A 20323-nucleotide genomic window follows, 5' to 3' on the forward strand; every position below is an offset into this window, starting at 1 on the left:
GTATGTTGGCCCTTCTATCGATATTATTCCGCGCTCTTGAAACTTCGGATGTCTCGAAGCAACGTGACAATGCAGTCTGCATCGTTTCTACCAATATTAATCCTTGCACTCGAAACTTAGGACATGCCGAAGTTTGTCTTTCACGTGATTCGGTGTATGATTCCACACCTGCATCTGAACGCCATTTTTGAAAGGTGATATATTTTATGACAGAATATATAAATCATAAACAATCGTCGAAATACTACGGTATCGTTCAAATTAACCATTGTTGATAACCCGTTCCACATTTTATCCTCTGATCTAATAAATGTCAGCTTCTCAAACACTCATGTTAAGACGTTGACACGTTAACCATTCCAATAACACCATGTTCATGTTCAGGCCGTCAATAAAAGGCGAACATAGCCCTTCTGAAGGCCTCGCAGGGTGGTTTTGTGAGTACATAAATGTGCTGAGCTAAGCTTTCTGAGGAAGGCCACCTGAGAGTCCTCTAGGAAACAATGTTGCAACAATGTTAACAACCTCAAATGAACACCAACCTTACCCTCTCCAGATTTGTTTATAAGAAAGGGTTACCCAACTCTGTCCTGCCCTCGCAAGTCTTGGTGGTGTTATTACAAGAGTACGTGTGGATGTAAGGCCTCGCCCCCTGAGATAAATGGCGCTTGATACACTGTCGAACGTTCACAGAACTCTCCTGTTTTGAAGTAAGAGAAGTCGGGACCGTATCCGGTTCCTATATAAACTTGAAAACAGGAATTCTGGCCGCCGGCGAAAACAATGAACCCCCAACCTCTCCGTTCGGACCTTGGTCGGGGACACCTAAGGCGTTGCGGCCTTTCATCTGAGCGCTGCAGGCGGACCACGATGCCCTATAATAATAACATACATGTGCCAACAAATTGGTCTTGGGAGAAAATAACGGAGTAATGAAATATGAAAATGCCAGCAGTAATTGATCCGGCTTATGTGGGGGAGCGAATGGTAGGATGACCCCTCGGCGTTAGGGGGACTGAGGGTGGGGGCTACTGATTCTGATCGGACGGTGGGGTAAGACAGGTTCCCCCTTCAAGACATGGGGTCGGCGTCCACCTCAGACCATCGAATCCAAACTTAAGCTTGCATGCAGGTTGAATTATTCTATTGAGGAAGGAATGTACATGCATGTTTTTGTTTATAACAAGTTCATTGTGGTAACATATGGTAACATGTCCAGGAGAATTCTACACATGCTTATATTATAAACAAACCGCTATTGTTACCAGCGTTAATGTCGATCGTGTTTCAAATCCCCGATGTCCGTCAAACCTGCGTCCTAGAAATTGAGATAAATAAGTTACGCTTTGTAGTCCCGAACAAGGAGAACTGTTTTGTGGAAAATCAATGAAAACAAAGCTTTCATACCGTGCAGTATAATGGTTCAAGGACCTGGATGGCTTGGTGATGCGTTGTTGGCGGTGGTATGTCGTAAACAGATTTGTCACAGCTGTAAAGTAAAACGCGAATAAGACGTAAACACAGGGTGCTATTCTATTGGAAATAACTGTTTACAGTTTTCGCTTTAATCTTTGAAGGTTAATCAGAACAGCACACATGCCGACACTCCATCTTCAAAACAAGTGACGTGGGATCTGTTTAAATATTACCCAGACAAGTCGTGTAATTGTCTCAGAATTATGCTCAGTTTCTTACTTTTAGGGCACTCTTGTTGTCCTTCAACGCCTTATTTTAGTTGGACTTTTTCTATATAATCTTGCTATGTTGTATATATGTTAATGTGTATATGTAGTTCCGGTACCGTGAAGTTTGTATATAAACCACGACGTTGTAATTTGCATTGTTAGCCATTACCTAACACTTGAGACCGCCTCCGTGGTCTAGTGGTAGAGCGTCCGCCCGGAGAGCGGAAGGTCCGGGGTTCGATCCCCGGCCGCGTCATGCCAAAAGACGTTAAGAGATGCGCTCGGCATTAAGGGGCTAAAACAAGGACTGGTCGGCTCGGAGTCAGTATACTGTGTCTGAGTGGGGTAGTCATGTTAAACTGCGGCATGGTATCTCAGTGGGCTAGCACTATAAATCGGCATCTGCCCGGACTAGTACAGGCAGCCACACACACACACGTGCATACACGTCGCTATATAAGTGCAATAATCTTGGACGCAACGTGAAAACCAATTTCACCCCAACTCACCTCAAGTAACACTTGACACCACAGTGGATATCTGTGACTTATTGCGGGCACACACGTTTCAAATCTACGGTTTTCAGATGTATGTCCTTATTTACCCTAACCTTTTTTATTCTTAAGTTGTAGATATTTTTCGGGCCAGATCTATTGATGCATGCATGTAATTACCCTTATGGCAGAAATGGGTCGGCGATTTTCCCGATTAGGACAATTTCCCTCTGAGGGTAACAATTATTTCCATATCATCCTGTCGCGAACATTATGGATACATGTAAGGAGAGACAGCTACCAATCCACACAGGAAGAGACATATACACATTCACACAGGAAGAGACATATATACACATTCACACAGAAAGAGAAAGGTACACATTCACACGGGAAGAGAAAGGTACACATTCACACGGGAAGAGAAAGGTACATATTCACACAGGAAGAGACATATACACATTCACACAGGAAGAGAAAGGTACATATTCACACAGGAAGAGAAAGGTACACATTCACACAGGTAGAGAAAGGTACACATTCACACCGGAAGAGAAAGGTACACATTCACACCGGAAGAGAAAGGTACATATTCACACAGGAAGAGGGCAGGACATATTCACACAGGAAGAGACATATACACATTCACACATGGGGAGAAAGGTACATATTCACATAGAAAGAGACATATACACATTCACACAGGATGAGAAAGGTACATATTCACATAGGAAGAGAAAGGTACATATTCACACAGGAAGAGAGCAGGACATATTCACACAGGACGAGTGCGGTACATATTCAACCAGGAAGAGAAAGGTACATATTCACACAGGAAGGGAAAGGTACACATTCAAACAGCAAGAGAAAGGTACATATTCACACAGGAAGAGAAAGGTACACATTCACACAGGAAGAGAAAGGTACATATTCACACAGGAAGAGAAAGGTACATATTCACACAGGTAGAGAGCAGGACATATTCACATAGAAAGAGAAAGGTTCATATTCACACAGGAAGGGAAAGGTACACATTCACACAGGGGGAGAAAGGTACATATTAACACAGAAAGAGACATATACACATTCACACAGGAAGAGAAAGGTACATATTCACACCGAAAGAGAAAGGTACATTTTCTCGCTGGAAGAAAGCGGTACATATTCACACAGGAGGATAAAAGTATATATTCACACAGGATGGGAGCTGTAGATATTTTCACATGGAAAGAGAGGAACATATTCCCACATGGAAAGAGAGGTACAAATTCACACAGGATTAGGGCGGTACATATTCACACAGGAAGAGAGTGAGGTACATATTCACACAAGAAGAAAGCCGTAAGTCTTTACACAGGAAGGGAGAAGTACATATTCACACAGGAATAGAGAGAGGGATATACTCACATAGGAAGGAAAAGATACATATTCACACAGGACGAGTGCGGTACATATTCACACAGGAAGAGAGAGGTACATATTCACACAGGAAGAGAGAGGTACATATTCACACAGGAAGAGAGAAGTATATATTCACACAGGAAGAAAGCCGCAAGTCTTTACACAGGAAGAGAATGGTACATATTCACACAGGAAGAGAGAGGTACATATCCACACAGGACGAGTGCGGTACATATTCACACAGGAAGAGAGAAGTACATATTCACACAGGAAGAGTGAGGTACATATTCACACAGGAAGAGAGAAGTACATATTCACACAGGAAGAGAGAGGTAAATCTTCACACAGGAAGAAAAAGGTACATATTCACACAGGAAGAGAGAGGTACATATTGACACCGAAGAGAAAGGTACATCTTCACACAGGAAGAGAGAAGTACATATTCACACAGCAAGAGAGCCGGACATATTCACACAGGACGAGTGCGGTACATATTCACACAGGAAGAGACATATACATATTCACACAGGAAGAGAGCAGGACATATTCACATAGGAAGAGAAAGGTACATATTCACACATGAAGAGAGAGGTACATCTTCACACATGAAGAGAGAAGTACATATTCACATAGGAAGAGAAAGGTACATATTCACACAAGAAGAGAAAGGTACATCTTCACACAAGAAGAGAGAAGTACATATTCATACAGCAGGAGAGCCGGACATATTCACACAGGACGAGTGCGGTACATATTCACACAGGAAGAGACATATACATATTCACACAGGAAGAGACATATACATATTCACACAGGAAGAGACATATACATATTCACACAGGAAGAGAGCAGGACATATTCACACAGGACGAGTGCGGTACATATTCACACAGGAAGAGACATATACATATTCACACAGGAAGAGACATATACATATTCACACAGGAAGAGACATATACATATTCACACAGGAAGAGACATATACATATTCACACAGGAAGAGACATATACATATTCACACAGGAAGAGACATGTACATATTCACACAGGAAGAGAGCAGGACATATTCACATAGGAAGAGAAAGGTACATATTCACACATGAAGAGAGAAGTACATATTCACATAGGAAGAGAAAGGTACATATTCACACAAGAAGAGAAAGGTACATATTCACACAGGAAGATAGCAGGACATATTCACACAGGACGAGTGCGGTACATATTCACACAGGAAGAGACATATACATATTCACACAGGAAGAGAGCAGGACATATTCACATAGGAAGAGAAAGGTACATATTCACACATGAAGAGAGAAGTACATATTCACATAGGAAGAGAAAGGTACATATTCACACAGGAAGAAAAAGGTACATATTCACACAGGAAGATAGCAGGACATATTCACACAGGACGAGTGCGGTACATATTCACACAGGAAGAGAAAGGTACATATTCACACAGGAAGAGAGCAGGACATATTCACATAGAAAGAGAAAGGTACATATTCACACAGGTAGGGAACGGTACATATTCAAACAGGAAGAGAAAGGTACACATTCATACAGGAAGAGAAAGGTACATATTCACATAAGAAGAGAAAGGTACATATTCACACAGGAAGAGAAAAGTAACTATTCACACCGAAAGAGAAAGGTACATATTCTCGCTGGAAGAAAGCGGTACATATTCACAGAGGAGGATAAAAGTAATATATATTCACACTGGAGTGGAGCTGCAGATATTTTCACATGGAAAGAGAGGAACATATTCCCACATGGAAAGAGAGGTACAAATTCACACAGGATGAGGGGGGTACATATTCACACAGGAAGAGAAAGAGGTACATATTCACACAAGAAGAAAGCCGTAAGTCTTTACACGGGAAGAGAGAAGTACATATCCACACAGGAAGAGAGAGGAACATATTCACACAGGAAAAGAGAGAGGGATATACTCACATAGGAAGGAAAAGGTACATACTCACACAGGACGAGTGCCGTACATATTCACACAGGAAGAGAAAAGTACATATTCACACAGGAAGGAAGCCGTAAGTCTTTACACAGGAAGGGAGAGGTACATATTCAAACAGGAAGAGATTGTTACATATTTACACAGGACGAGTGCGGTACATATTCACACAGATAGAGGTGCATATTCACACAGGAAGAGAGAAGTACAAATTCACACAGGAAGAAAGCCGTAAGTCTTTACACAGGAAGGGAGAGGTACATATTCAAACAGGAAGAGATTGGTACATATTTACACAGGACGAGTGCGGTACATATTCATACAGGAAGAGAGAGGTATACATTCACACAGGAAGAGTGAGATACATCTTAACACAGGAAGAGAGAAGTACATATTCACACAGGAAGAGAGAGGTACATATTCACACAGGAAGAGAGAGGTACATCTTAACACAGGAAGAGAGAAGTACATATTCACAGAGGAAGAGAGAGGTATACATTCACACAGGAAGAGAGAGGTACATATTCATACAGGAAGAGAGAGGTATACATTCACACAGGAAGAGTGAGATACATCTTAACACAGGAAGAGAGAAGTACATATTCACAGAGGAAGAGAGAGGTATACATTCACAAAGGAAGAAAAAGGTACATATTCACAAAGGAAGAGAGAGGTACATATTCACAAAGGAAGAGAGAGGTACATCTTCACACAGGAAGAAAAGGGTACATATTCACACGGGAAGAGAGAGGTACATATTTACACAGGAAGAGAGAGGTACATCTTCACACAGGAAGAAAAGGGTACATATTCACACGGGAAGATAGCAGGACATATTCACACAGGACGAGTGCGGTACATATTCACACAGGAAGAGAGAGGTACATCTTCACACAGGAAGAGAGAGGTACATCTTCACACAGGAAGAGAGAAGTACATATTCACACAGGAAGAGAGAGGTACATCTTCACACAGGAACAGAGAGGTACATATTCACACAGGAAGAGAGCGGTACATATTCACATAGAAGGGAGTGGTACATATTCACACAGGAAGAGAGTGGTACATATTCACACAGGAAGAGAGTGGTACATAATCAAACAGGAAGATAGTGGTACATATTCACACAGGAGGATAGTGGTACATATTCACACAGGAAGATAGTGGTACATATTCACACAGGAAGAAAGCCGTTAGTCTTTACACAGGAAGAAAGCGGTACATTTTCACACAGGAAGAGAGCGGTACATATTCACATAGAAGGGAGTGGTACATATTCACACAGGAAGAGAAAGATACATATTCACACAGGAAGATAGTGGTTCATATTCACACAGGAAGAAAGCCGTTAGTCTTTACACAGGGTGAAAGCGGTACATATTCACACAGGAAGAGAGCGGTACATATTAACATAGAAGGGAGTGGTACATATTCACACAGGAAGAGAGTGGTACATAATCAAACAGGAAGATAGTGGTACATATTCACACAGGAAGATAGTGGTACATATTCACACAGGAAGATAGTGGTACATATTCACACAGGAAGAAAGCCGTTAGTCTTTACACAGGAAGAAAGCGGTACATATTCACACAGGAAGAGAGCGGTACATATTCACATAGAAGGGAGTGGTATATATTCACACAGGAAGAGAAAGATACATATTCTCACAGGAAGAGAATGATTTATATTCATAGAGGAAGAGAGCGATATTATATTCTCAGAGGAAGAGAGTGGTACTTATTCACTCAGGAAGATAGAGGTATTTATTTACACAGGAAGAGAGAGGTACATATTCACGAAGGAAGATAACGGCGCATATTCAACAGGAAGATAATATACTGTTCCAGGGAAGATGTGGAAGGATGCAAATTACAGTATCCTAGACAAGGCCTCAGTAGGCCGCAACCCAGTGGGTCCTTAAGTCATCAGGTACAAAGATCTGATTCTTCTGCAAAACCGAATTAAAAGCTGCCTCAATAGGCTTGACCTTTTAGATCACCGTTCAAAGTGGCGTTAAGCTCAACGCCCTCACAGAGCTCGCCATTATTCTTTCACAGAGACTTCAGAACACATCAAACGACTAGCCCCTTTAAATTGAAAGTAATATTCAACTTGAAAATCACAATAACTTCATGCAATTCCATAACACATTGAATGAAAATAGCAGCATTTAAGGACGCCTCAGACATCTTAAGTGATTAACAATGTTTAGAGACAGTCTGACTTCAGGCTTGTTTATTGTTGAGGAAGGGCTCCTTTGCCTGGGGGTGAACAGGGATATCCTACACAATTCTCAGAGGACCAAAACTATTCCGATTTCTCCGTTACAATGTGCGCAGTAGGGAGTTGTCATATTTCCACCAAATGCTCTCGGAAAGCAAAGAGGTGAACACAATAGTCAGAATCTCTTTGGCTTGAGTCGTACACACGTGCTGACAACGAGGCCTTTTTTATCCGTCAGGCCTCCAACCCCCATAAGACGAGGGGGTTCCAGTGTTAAACAAAACGCTGCAAATATCAGTGTTTATTTCTCTGACTGACGAGGAATAGCCGGAATCACAACGATAATTGTCCAGATGCGAAACTGATCACCCATTTCCGTTTCAACCAGAGGCGACTTCTTGAAGAACAACACTTCTGGAGGAGTTGGCGGCAAGATACAATTTTGAATGATGGTGACATATTGACGGCGTTTTTTCGTTTTACCTTCAGGATTCGGGTTGTTTAGTTTGTTACGTGAGTATATTTTTTGTTTCCTTTGCACCTAATTGGTTATAACCTTGCTTTCTCACTCTTCCATACGCATTGAAAGCACATGGCAACCAGGAGTACGGGCCATGACTACGTCCGATGACTTTTGAGTTAAAACATGTTTTTTTTCAGTGGAAATGCACTTTTCTTAAAAATGTATTACATAGTGAAAGGTATAGGATGTTACCATGAAACAAACTACAAAAACTAAACGATTCCTAAGCTTTTGGAATAATGTCTGTTCTTGGAGAACGAGAATCTCCTTTTTGAAATTAGTATGAAACTAAAGTGTATGTATAAACCATTCATCTATAATTCATCGTGACATTTGGAATTGAAATAACACTTAACATACATGATCTCCCACCAAAAAGGTTCGTGAATCAGGCAGGCTAGGGTTTGCCGGCTAAAACCTCATTGGTGTGAACTGACGCATTGACAAGTGTCAGCTTGATAAGAACATTTTCTAGTTAAACACGATAGATATGACTTACCTGTATATTTTCTGGTGAAAATCCTTTTAACCTTCAAAAAGTCTCGTACTGCTTTGTACAGAAAATTAACAGGTATGATGCGTGATATTGTAAAATGCTATCTAATTTAATACCTGCTGATGATAGGTAAACGTTCTTGAGCTTGTTACCTTAAATGTAAGGTTAATTGTTCTGAATTATCTGAAATGTGACATCTGTGAGATACCATCATTGCATTAATGAATTATATTTGCAATACATTCCGAGTTAAATATAAAATGCCAACGCCAAACCATAACGAGTCTTCAACACAGATGTTATTAGGCCATTTTTGAATTTTGAATCTACATTTACACAAAATTGAAAAGTTTGGTAATTATGAAATGTTTATTTTCCATTTTGTTTATAACACTATTTTATGTTGAATAGTACATATTCTTTGAGAACATATAAGGTGACTTTGAGATATGATTCTTGCAATCCCCTTTGCATGTGAGTACCCCTTTGTTAAACAGGCTTAAAATGCATTGGAGTTTTTGCAGCTCCTTTCATTAAGCGATGTGCTTGTTTGAACGTACAACTACAGGGGACAGTCCTGTTTGCTGTAACTTTATAAACTCAGATGATTAAGTTTAAGTTTTCAATCAATCTCCTTCTACTTATTTTATTACATGATTGTTCTTTACCAATCATTTATTTCGTCACATCCCAACCTCAGAAATATACTACTCAAAAGAAATTAAAGAACACCCGTTGTTTCCCATATGATTAATATTTAATAAGTCATGGTGGTACAGATAAACGATTGACATATGAAACAAATTGGGTGTTCTTTAGCTTAGTTTGAATAGTCCACATAAAATATAAAGGATAGATTTGAATTTTCATCGTAAGACGAATAGTTAATAAGTAAGGACACAGTATAATATTTTAAAACGTTACTCGTATGAACACTTTGATTTAGAATGTAGTTCCTAGCTTCACATGATCCACTTGCAATTCATGTGGTAATTAAGAGGGAGTTTTCACATTGTTCGTTTTATTTATCTGCGGATTTCACTTCAATTACCATATTGTGTTGAAGGCGTAAGTGGGTCACTTGTGTCACAGTTTCAGACTGGAATGACGTACCACAATACGTGTATAAAATATGTAGCACTAGTTCTCACCACCTACTGTGAGGCAGGACCTTCAGAATGTATGCTATGCCATCTCCTCTTCAACAACCCTAATACAGTTATTGGTATGGTTAGAACACGTGTTAACCAGGTGAGCTGCAACAACGACCCCACCTCAACTCAAGGTGTCTTCTCCTCCTATAGGTTATACCCAAGGCCATTTTGATATATTCATATTTGTCTAAGCACTCATGATGTACACGCATACCGTGAAAGTGCTATACTAACATATGGAATACAGTTTCCATCCTCATGCAAAACACACATCGATGGTCAAAAAGCAGTAAGGGTAAATCTGTTCCGTCCCAAAAGATTACAGTGTGTAGAGGTAAGGCCACATACACATGTAGAGGTGCAAATGTGAATATTTGCACCACTTAAAATCATTAGATTTGATGTTGCGATGTTCATGCAGCTGCACTTGCAATACGTGCAGATGCACATTCAAGCATACGCCAATTGGCCTGTAATACTTCTGGTCACAATTCACGGATCAGATCCTGGCACAGACCTTATTGTAATGATGTCCACAGATGGGATGGGGAACATTCCCCGAGGGACCATGTATTTGTTGTTATTACAGAGGGAGGGAGGAGGCGGATTACACATAAGCAGCATGTTTATGTCAGGAATCAATGTGTGTGGCTTTGGGTGGGGATGTACTCACATTATGCTTCTTCCTATGTTCATGATACTAAGTATAACTTAATATGTGACACTGTAAATTAATACTTTATATTCTTCACTAACATTGGCACACATGGACACACGTGCACTATTACAGATTTTAGGAGATATGTTTTCAATGTTTCTACAGAGGAAATTCATAACACTTGATATGTTGGATTTTTAAACGAGTGCAAAAGCTTTGCTATCACATGCCATCTGTTTCTTCTTTCAGATATATCAAGTTGAGCTGGGTTAAAGTTTAAGTTATTGTAAGGAGACTGCAAGCTAAAAATAGACCCCAATTCTACGTTTTCACAATACCGTTTCTGTCTCTGTTTCTGAAAGCATGTTTCTCACGGAAAAGACAAATAGTCTTTTCCCATTACATGTTTTCACACATTGAAACCATTCGTGTCCTTTTCCGTTTCAGATAAAAATCAAAAGCGTACGTTGTATATACGTTAACTTGATAACCACGTACATCTGTAATGAAATATATAAATTATATGATGGTAGATATGTGTTTGATAAAGATAGCGTGTACAGGTACAGTTCGCTGCGTGACTAGTTATTCCAAATGACGATTTAAACCACGGACATTTTCAATCTGTTTTTTTAAGTATACAGCGAGACTCCGATTACGAAATACATCGCTTAAGACCACACACCTTTAAAGTTTCTTTTTTCTTTATCATTTTGTCTGTATCAGTAGTCGTATAAGTCGATATGTTTTATCAACCCATGCATATTCCGGTATAAAAATATATGGTTAGTTTACCTCAATAATAAAGAATCCTGAAGTATTCAACTTTCTTTTTAATATTGAGATTGTTGTGTTACTCATTACAAGAAACGCCGACTAGTTGAGTAAAGAAGGTGATCTCGCTTTGCAGGTGGAAACACTTCAGTCACATATCCATTTTCTTTTAAAAAATCAAGTGGAAGTACCTCGTTTGTCGCGAACACTGGATAAATTCCGATGATTTCGAGTTAATGACGTTTGACTGTTCATGACACTGAAATTTGATTCAAATTCATGGTATCTGTGCTGTACCAAGTAAAGAGAACCAAGAATTCTTGCATGTTAGGCGTCATGTTACTGGACTGTGTTCCTCTTCTTGTGGCAGACATACCACAAAGGAAACCCCTAATACATTGTTGTTTACAAAATAGCTGCAGTATTATGTTCTAGTCAGAGTTGGACCGCTATATTGACATATAACCGTGAGACATTAATAATCTGTTCTTTAAGTTAAGGATAAAACTCCTCTGTTTTGGTTGAAAGCCACGAGCTCGGGAAAAGCCCAAGGGCACACTTAAAGGGCACCTCTCCAGCACACTCAGAGATTTAGCTTAACATGAGTGCCATACTCAGACAATGTATACTGATTCTGAGCCGACTAGTTCTTAATGCTTCGCGCCAGCCAGTGTAATAACAAGTTCCATAATTTAACGTTTGTGTCATGACAATGCCAAGGCATCGAACCACCGACCTTCCGCTTCCTATCCACTATAGACCAAGGAAGCGGTCCCTTTATTAAGAATGCATAAACAAGTGTAATAATTGTAACATGATAATCTTCGGGGACGAAGACAAATTGTTACGCCAATGACGTATAACATGGGTTTTGCAGATTCACACCCAGGGTTTGTGCAAGGGATACTAGTTGGGGGACAAAATACAAGTTGATAAATTTGAAGAGGTCGTGAGATGCATAATGTCTTAAAGTGGAAAATACGCAGATAATTTGTTGACATTTATCCCGCCGCCGATAATAACAACTTAATAACTACAAATGTATGTGAAGAGCTTAGAGCTAAAAGGGGCCAAAATGCACTTTGGCCCTTTTGCATATTATTGCATAAATAACATCTATGATTTCTTGTCTACATGTAGAAAAAGGATTGCATGTTTTCACTGATGCGTTTTTGAAATATAGCTCCTTAAAATTATATAAAAGGGCCAAAGTCAAGTTTCAAAAGGGCCAAAGTCACTTTGCTAGATTTTGGCCCTTTTAGCTCTCATTTCCGTGTTCGGTTGAGACTGCTTGTCTGAGAGAGATTTTGAAAGTTTGTCACCTTATTATACTATTTCAACTATTTCAACAATGTTGGCATTGGTTTAAATCATTTAAAAGTACTTCAATAGTATGTGTTTGTACTTTCAGTAGTAGTTTATCAATCTCACATGTTAAATCCTATCCAAATGCCTGAGGGTCAAAAAGGGCCAAAGTACAGACACTGGCCCTTTCCACCCTTACACAAATTAAAAACGTAAGTTTATTTCCTTTTTTGAATGTTTTTATAACAACATTTATATCTCTGCTGTCAGAATGGGTTAATGTCTAGGAATTTATCGGTAAAAAAGGTTGGTTAACATGCATAATATTATGTGTTTTCATCACTTTTCTCAAACCAGACTCCACATGACATTGGCCCTTATGTCTCCAAGCTCTTCGTGTGTTAGCCATCTTGGAAGGGATGAATGATGTCGTTAGGTTTGTTTAGTTATATTATTTTATGACCTTGTTTTTGTTGAGTGATATTCTAATACTGAATGCTACATCCGTTTGATACAATGACAGAGACATATAATATCAATAAAATGTACGAATCTACATCAAAATGTACGAATCTACATCAAAGATCTGCTGTTGCCTGTTTTTCTGAACTTTCTTTCCCTATCTATCCTTATCCCGAAGGTACCATGCGGTACATATCATGACCGTATGTTTCATGTGAACTACTTATCTAGGCCAAAGTATGCAGTTAATGGAAGGATTTGTTTGGGAACGCGTCTTCCATCTTCTTAACCCCCTTCCTAGTGACTACAAACGTCGTGTAGGTTAAGTAGTATGAGTATCCCCTGCACCAGATAAACCGAGGTTCTATTTAGTAAGCCCCAGTTCCCGACCTCTCACACCGCTATCTACTTGTCGTATTCACATGTCCGACACAGCAATAACACTGGTCGGTGTAAGTGTTACAATGTAATGGGGCATATGGAGAGGATAAGTACCTGACCTTTACCAGGTGTCCGAGAAGGCTGGCAGATATTTCAGTGGTGTGCCACAAGGTGGTCTGCTAACTCCAGTCGTATTAATATAAGTTACATATTGTATATATGTGATGCTTTTAAGAGGTACAGTTTTGGTTCAGGGTAACGCCTTTACCGTAGGCCTGAGTGGGGTGTGTCAGTGTGTCAAGTATACGTATGGGTATTGATTTAAAATAACCTTTGTACACTCAGCGACTAGTGTCATGCAGCTATGCAGTATGTTACGCTGTATTGCAAACTTTTTTTAAATTAATATCGCTTGCTGAAAACATGGTTCATTCATGTTTTGTATGTACACTTTCCTGATTTATAACTTAAGAAATCCTCTCTCATGTAATCTTCTGCATGGTAATTTGAAAATATACTTTGCGTTTCTGGGATACATTGTAATTAGGATCACTTTATATTACAAAGTTTGGAATAAGCGTTTATTCAATGTTCTTGTCAAGTTCGGACAGGGAGCTTCCAGTGATTGTATTGTGGGTGGCAGGAGATGTCCTTTTAATTGAGTGATAGAGTATCCAAAAAGCTCACCAGGGAGTGAGTGAGTATGTTTTTTAAGCCGCTTTTTGCAATATTCCAGCAATATCACAGCGGGGACACCAGAAAGCTCACCATTCATTGAGACCACATTGTCCAACATCAGCACATTATACACAGGACCAGTCAGTGTATCAGAATGATTTGTTTGTTTGTTGTTTAACGCCGCACTCAGCAATCTTCCAGCTATATGACGGCTGTCTGTAAATAATCGAGTCTTGACCAGACAATCCAGTAATTGATAAGAGCATCGATCTTCACAACTGGGATACGATGACATACATCAACCAAGTCAGCGAGCCTGCCAAAACCATTTCACACAATAAAGTAAATTGAAGGTTATTGAACAAGATTATGTTAGATGGCGTGAGTAGATTAAAGAGAAACGAATAAGTTTTTTTTGTTGCCTTAAGTACTGAACCTCGTCCTGCACCATGACTGTGGAATTTATATTTTTAGGTATTATTAAAAGTCTAGGCAAGTCTAGATGAAACTAACCAAGTCTAGTTTGCTTGGAGAGGAAAGGTTCTTTCAAAGAAGAACAAAATATTTAAAGACATGTTTTCATGTGTTAGTCTATACTGAACCACGTGTTGGAATTAGTGAATGAACACAAGCCACGGCCCGGGGATTCATATTTAAAACTTTATAAAACGCATAACGATTGAATGGAACCGCTTTTGAGTTTCTTGTGACTGACAAATAACATGTATATCAAATGTATAAATTGTTAATGTTAATGTTTGCACAAATAAAACATTATTTTATGAAAAATGCAGTGTCCATCTACATCTTATAAAACATTCACATTTGCCCAAACATTGTAACATCGGCACACCGACTTCTAGCCATGTCCCAGCATTGTTTCATCTTGTTCTTTGAGCCGCTGTGTTGTTGGCGTCTTGGTTGTGACATTACAGAAAATGAAGTGTTATAATATGTCCAAACCATTTATCCATTACCCTTTGACATTAACACCATGTGGAGATAGACACACCTTATATCAAATATCCCACAGTCTCTGACCAGTCATATAGAAAGTAGTACCACGTGCGTACCACCACGACCAGAACCTTCTCATCCAGCTCTCAGACATTCAAAACAGGTGGCCCTGATTCCAGAGTCCGAGTTCTAGCTTACATCCAGCCTTGTTGGCGATAACATGTTGTGGCATGGACAGAGTATGGCATATACATTGATAATCTGTTTAAAACGTGTTCTGATGTCATACTTAATGAGTGTTCCGGTACCCGTAGTTCCAATTGCTTATATGAAAAACTTGGTATGATTAGTGTCATTTTAGACCCACTATAACTCCCCAATCTTAGAAAATCGGCCATCACTTCGGGCTTTCCGTGATATAACGGGAATATTGTTCAAAACGGCGCATCAGTGACCAGAAAGATGTCCAGTGCAATTCCCTATTTTGACTTGTATAATGTGTTCCCGTGTTTCACTTGCTTTACAAATCCGTGAAGATCCTGGCTAGAATAGTTCTCCAGCAACCCATGCTTGCCGTAGCAAGGCGACTGTACTTGTCGGAAGAGGCGACTAACGGGATCGGGTGGTCAGGCTTGGTTGATGCATGTCATCGTGTCCCAATGGCGTGGATCGATGCCCATGATTTCAGTCTGGTCAAGACTCGATTATTTACAGACCGCCGTTATATAGCTGGAATATTGCTGAGTGCGGCGTTAAACAACAACTAATAACAACAACCTTGCTTTACATGTGTTTGTGACGTGTGCCAGCGACAGAAAACGCTCACCTTTTCGCGAAGAACTGTTATTTTATCACTATTTAAAAGTGATTCACATACACATGCTCACGATATAGTTGGAATCGTACACTCGACTCTGCTTTTGGCAAAGATTCCTTCTTAATATGGCAAAGGTTTTGTTGCCCTTGTTTAAAAGAAACACACTCACTAAGTAAAGATAATTTACGTGTTCTTCGTGATGGATTGAATCTACAATCTATCCTCGTGTATAATGTGAATATGTAGAAGTTGATTTGTACTACGCAATATCAATATGACATGTTGTCCATGTATCTGGGAACTTCCTGTTTCAGAGGATGTATATCACAGGGAGGGCATTGTTCTTTCTGGCTCTCGTCGTGTCAGTCATCACAGCGGAAGGTGAGCATTGTTTTACACTGACATACATTGCTGTACATTTCAAATGGCCCAATTTGCTTATTATATACACAAACAGTCCGACAGCGCAAACACACAAAAACTTTGCTTTCAGAAACCGTAAACAAGGAAATGGCCCGTTTGTTTCCTTTATAAGCAGGAAGTCAGAAAACGTGTGAAGCATTTAACTGGTGTTTTTGCTGACATATATGACCAATAATATTATCATGAAAGCATCTTTGGAAGTGAGAATTATTCTCACGACCGAGGTGTACATGTCACTTGTTGAATCTCGGTTGAAATGGGAGCAAATCTATAAAAATATTACCCCCGGTTTAAAAAGTATTTCAGCTCTCTTATAACATGCCAGTTTTACGTGGGAGGAAATATATATATATATAACATTAACGCCTGAGAATAATCAGTCTCGATTAAGCCTATCTGGCGAAACAGGTTCCATTGGGCGTCCAATAATATTCTTTATGATTATCAATAAAATTTAAGCGACAAAAACATTTTACACAATAATGTAAATTTAGGATATTGAACAAGATTATGTTAGATGGTGTGAGTAGATTAAAGACAAACGAATAATATATTTTGTTGCCTTAAGTACTGAACCGGGTGCAGGAATTACTGTATGAACATCTTATAATACATTTATATTTGCCCCAAGTAAAATGAGTATAAATGTTTTCCAAAAATGTATTCAACCGGCATTTTCACAATTTAATCTCAACACTGGTTTAATGTCTTCAAAGCAGTCGGTAACAACTTTATCAGTCGGTTATATGAACTCTCTAAATGAATTTCAGAACAAATGTTTCAAATGTTCTCTTAATTTCATATTTTTCGAGCGTGAAGGTTTCTGTTCTTGTGGCGGTCTGCTCAAACACGCATTAGAGATTCAATTTTGAAAAGGAGGATTGCTAAATGGGTTACTGCCCTCGTGATCCTTGTATATACATATGTGCACCCCGCGTTTCTTAAAGAGTGTACAACCCAGCATTACGACACAACGGCCCATTATGTATCTCATAAAAATGTCACTAACCCCATGATTCTGGCATTTCGCACTATCGGCATCCTTTATTACATCTATCCGACACAAAGAATAAATTGAGCCTATGAGCTTGTTATCATAAGAATGGCTTTTAGGCCATATCGCTCCAGGTTTGAAATTCTCACTCACGCTAATGATCCGGCATTGACAACACGTGTAGTTTCTGTAAATAAACCCCCCTAATGCCCCCTTCCCAGCTAGATAACATGTGTTTATTTCGCTTTCAGTTCTCTAAACAAACCCTTGAGTTTCTCACTGCCGTGTCGGCATCACCACTACTATACACCTCTGTAAGCAATCCCAGCCACCGTGACATTTGTATAGGCCATGTGTTCTGTAGTGTGGGGGAACGTTCTGCACAAGGTGCTGTCTATACTGCACCAGAAGAGCCGTGGTAACATGTGTGTTCAATCTGAATTACTTAACAATGCAGGAAACGTATAAAATGTTCTCAGGTGAACGATCTTTGCTTGAGAGGCATTTTTATGTGGCCGGCAATATACCATCTTACACCTGTGGTACCTTTGATATTGGTAGAACATTTTTACGATGAAATTTTATTATATTGAAATTTATTTTAATTTTTAAATGTGAGTAAGAGAGTATGAGTTTACAATATAACGGTGTGTGTGTGTGTGTGTGTGTGTGTGTGTGTACGTGTGTGAGTGTGTGCGTGTAGATATGTGTGTGTATGTGTAAGTATGTGCGTGAGTGAATGTGTGCGCGCGCACGTGTGTGTGTGCGTGTGCGTGTGCGTGTGCGTGTGCGTGTGCGTGTGTATCTGTGTTTGAGTTACACCAGGAAAAAATATCCCCACATTTCAACCGAAACGATTTCACCGTCATTGAATGTTCTTATTATACTATCTCAAAATATATTACTCAAACCACGTTACAGAACATTCACAATTAGGCTTGTGTTGCAATACTCACCAGCCATGACAGATTAACTGTAGTCATATGAAAACATCAGGTGTTCTTTAACTTCTTTTGAATAGGACAGACACTGCCTGAGACACCTGTTTGATTTGTACACACTTTACATGAGCATATTCCCATACAATATCACACATACACTTTCGTTTGTTTTCAGTAGCTACATATGTAATACATAACACAATTTCTAAGACGTATATATGTATGTGAAGAGAATCTTAGAGCATATCAGTTATTGAACTAAACATTTCTCATATTACCCAGCCAATAAATGGCTGGAATCTCACTCACTCACTCACTCACTCACTCACTCACTCACTCACTCACTCACTCACTCACTCACTCACTCACTCACTCACCATTTTTACCACATCAGCTGTAATACTATATAGTCTGACACCCACAGTAAACCATACTACCCATTCTTATCCAATATACCGTTGAATACATGTCCTAACATTATTGTTACATCAAACATACACTACTTGGTTTTGTATTTCTATCACATATACATGTCCTGAAACCCACAGCATATCTTGTGTGTTATACATGAGAAAATACCATTTACGTTATTTCTCTCCAATAGCAATTACGTGTATAGTGTTCTATATGCAGCTAACGCGATCAGATTAAAGTTGAACGATGACATGTGTCAAAATTCAAAACTTAGGGCATTTTGGTATTTCTCGAATATTCGACAGTTAAGGCACAACCGAAAATTCGACACATCAGAGTTCTACAAATGGTGTTCAACTAAATTGTTTTCCAGAAGTTTTAACTTGAATGACATACAATTATTATTTTCAAATCTTCATAATTATTTTCATATAATGTTTATGTGAGACAACCGTTGATACTTGCTATGCAGCTCTACGGCAGAAGGGGCAGTCGGGTAGCCTGGTGGATTAAGCGTTCACTCGTCACGCCGAAGACCCGGGTTCGATTCCCCACACGGGTACAATGTGTGAAGCTCAGTTTGTGGTATCTCCCTACGTGATATCGCTGGTATATTGCTAAAAGCGGCGTAAAACCATACTCACTCACTCTAACGCGAGACCTGTACAAGCACAAACACATAAGATATCCGAAAGCATTTTCAGTTGTATTTGAAGGCTTCATTTGAATAAAAGGAAATGACAAAACCTGAATATTCAGGTATCGATTATGACAACGATACCCAAATCCTTTCCTTTGTTTCTGTGAACTATGACTTACCAACTCTGTTACAGACATCAAGGCATGTAAATTACTCAGTGAAACAGACACACAGGGCACGCAGGCTGACTGGACAGGTTACCGAGTTGTGGCGGACTTAGCCGAATGCGAAGCCCAGTGCTTAATGAACGACACGTGTTTTGCAGCAGAGTTCAGAAGGGATACCATGTATTGCTATTCCTATTCCAATGACACTGCTAAAACTTTAGAGAAAGGAGTTACTTTTCTTACTAAAGTCTGCCTCGGAAGTAAGTGCGACGTCACAGGCACGGTGTTTATGCATGGTATGTTTGACTGACCACCTGCATGGACGTCCACACTGGACGTCCACAGTGCCTGATACATGTAAACTAATACAACTAACAAGTGACTAACCAGATAACTAGACAAGCTGAAAGTGACACTTAGGAAAACTAGGACTAACTTGTTAATCATTTTAAATATGTAATCTAGGGGAACCAAACTATGTTCGATCAAGAAGGTAATACAGTAAACTACGTTTATAACGAACACGCTTATAACGAACTGATGGATATAACGAACATGTTTTGGTCCCGGCCATTTGCTGTATATATGCTGTATATATACATATAACGAACTACGGTTATATCGAACTAAAATCAGTGGTCCCTTTGAGTTCGTTATAACCGTAGTTTACTGTATAATAACTGTACTAACAACGGTGTAAATAATTGACTGTATGTGTGTTTGTGTGTGAATTGGCAGGTTAATCAAAATATTGTAAA

General features: G+C 39.4%; 1 protein-coding gene across 4 annotated transcripts in view; it reads left to right on the forward strand.

Moving 5' to 3' along the window:
• The first annotated feature begins 7740 nt into the window (after positions 1–7740).
• The window catches only part of LOC124152291 (proteoglycan 4-like), a 31201-nt gene continuing 18618 nt past the window's right edge, over positions 7741–20323 (forward strand). Inside the window, exons 1-3 of one of the 4 annotated variants that reach the window (XM_048392657.1) lie at positions 7741–8294; positions 16301–16367; positions 19592–19825. In XM_048392657.1, the coding sequence (XP_048248614.1) occupies positions 16304–16367; positions 19592–19825 (298 nt within the window). In that variant the 5' untranslated portion in view covers positions 7741–8294; positions 16301–16303. The remainder of the gene's footprint in view (positions 8295–16300; positions 16368–19591; positions 19826–20323) is intronic. The other 3 variants (XM_048392656.1, XM_046525186.2, XM_046525187.2) reach the window with 3 other exon arrangements.

The sequence above is a fragment of the Haliotis rufescens genome, unplaced genomic scaffold, assembly GCF_023055435.1.
Source record: "Haliotis rufescens isolate VD_foot unplaced genomic scaffold, xgHalRufe1.0.p SCAF_11, whole genome shotgun sequence".
NCBI lineage: Eukaryota > Metazoa > Mollusca > Gastropoda > Lepetellida > Haliotidae > Haliotis > Haliotis rufescens.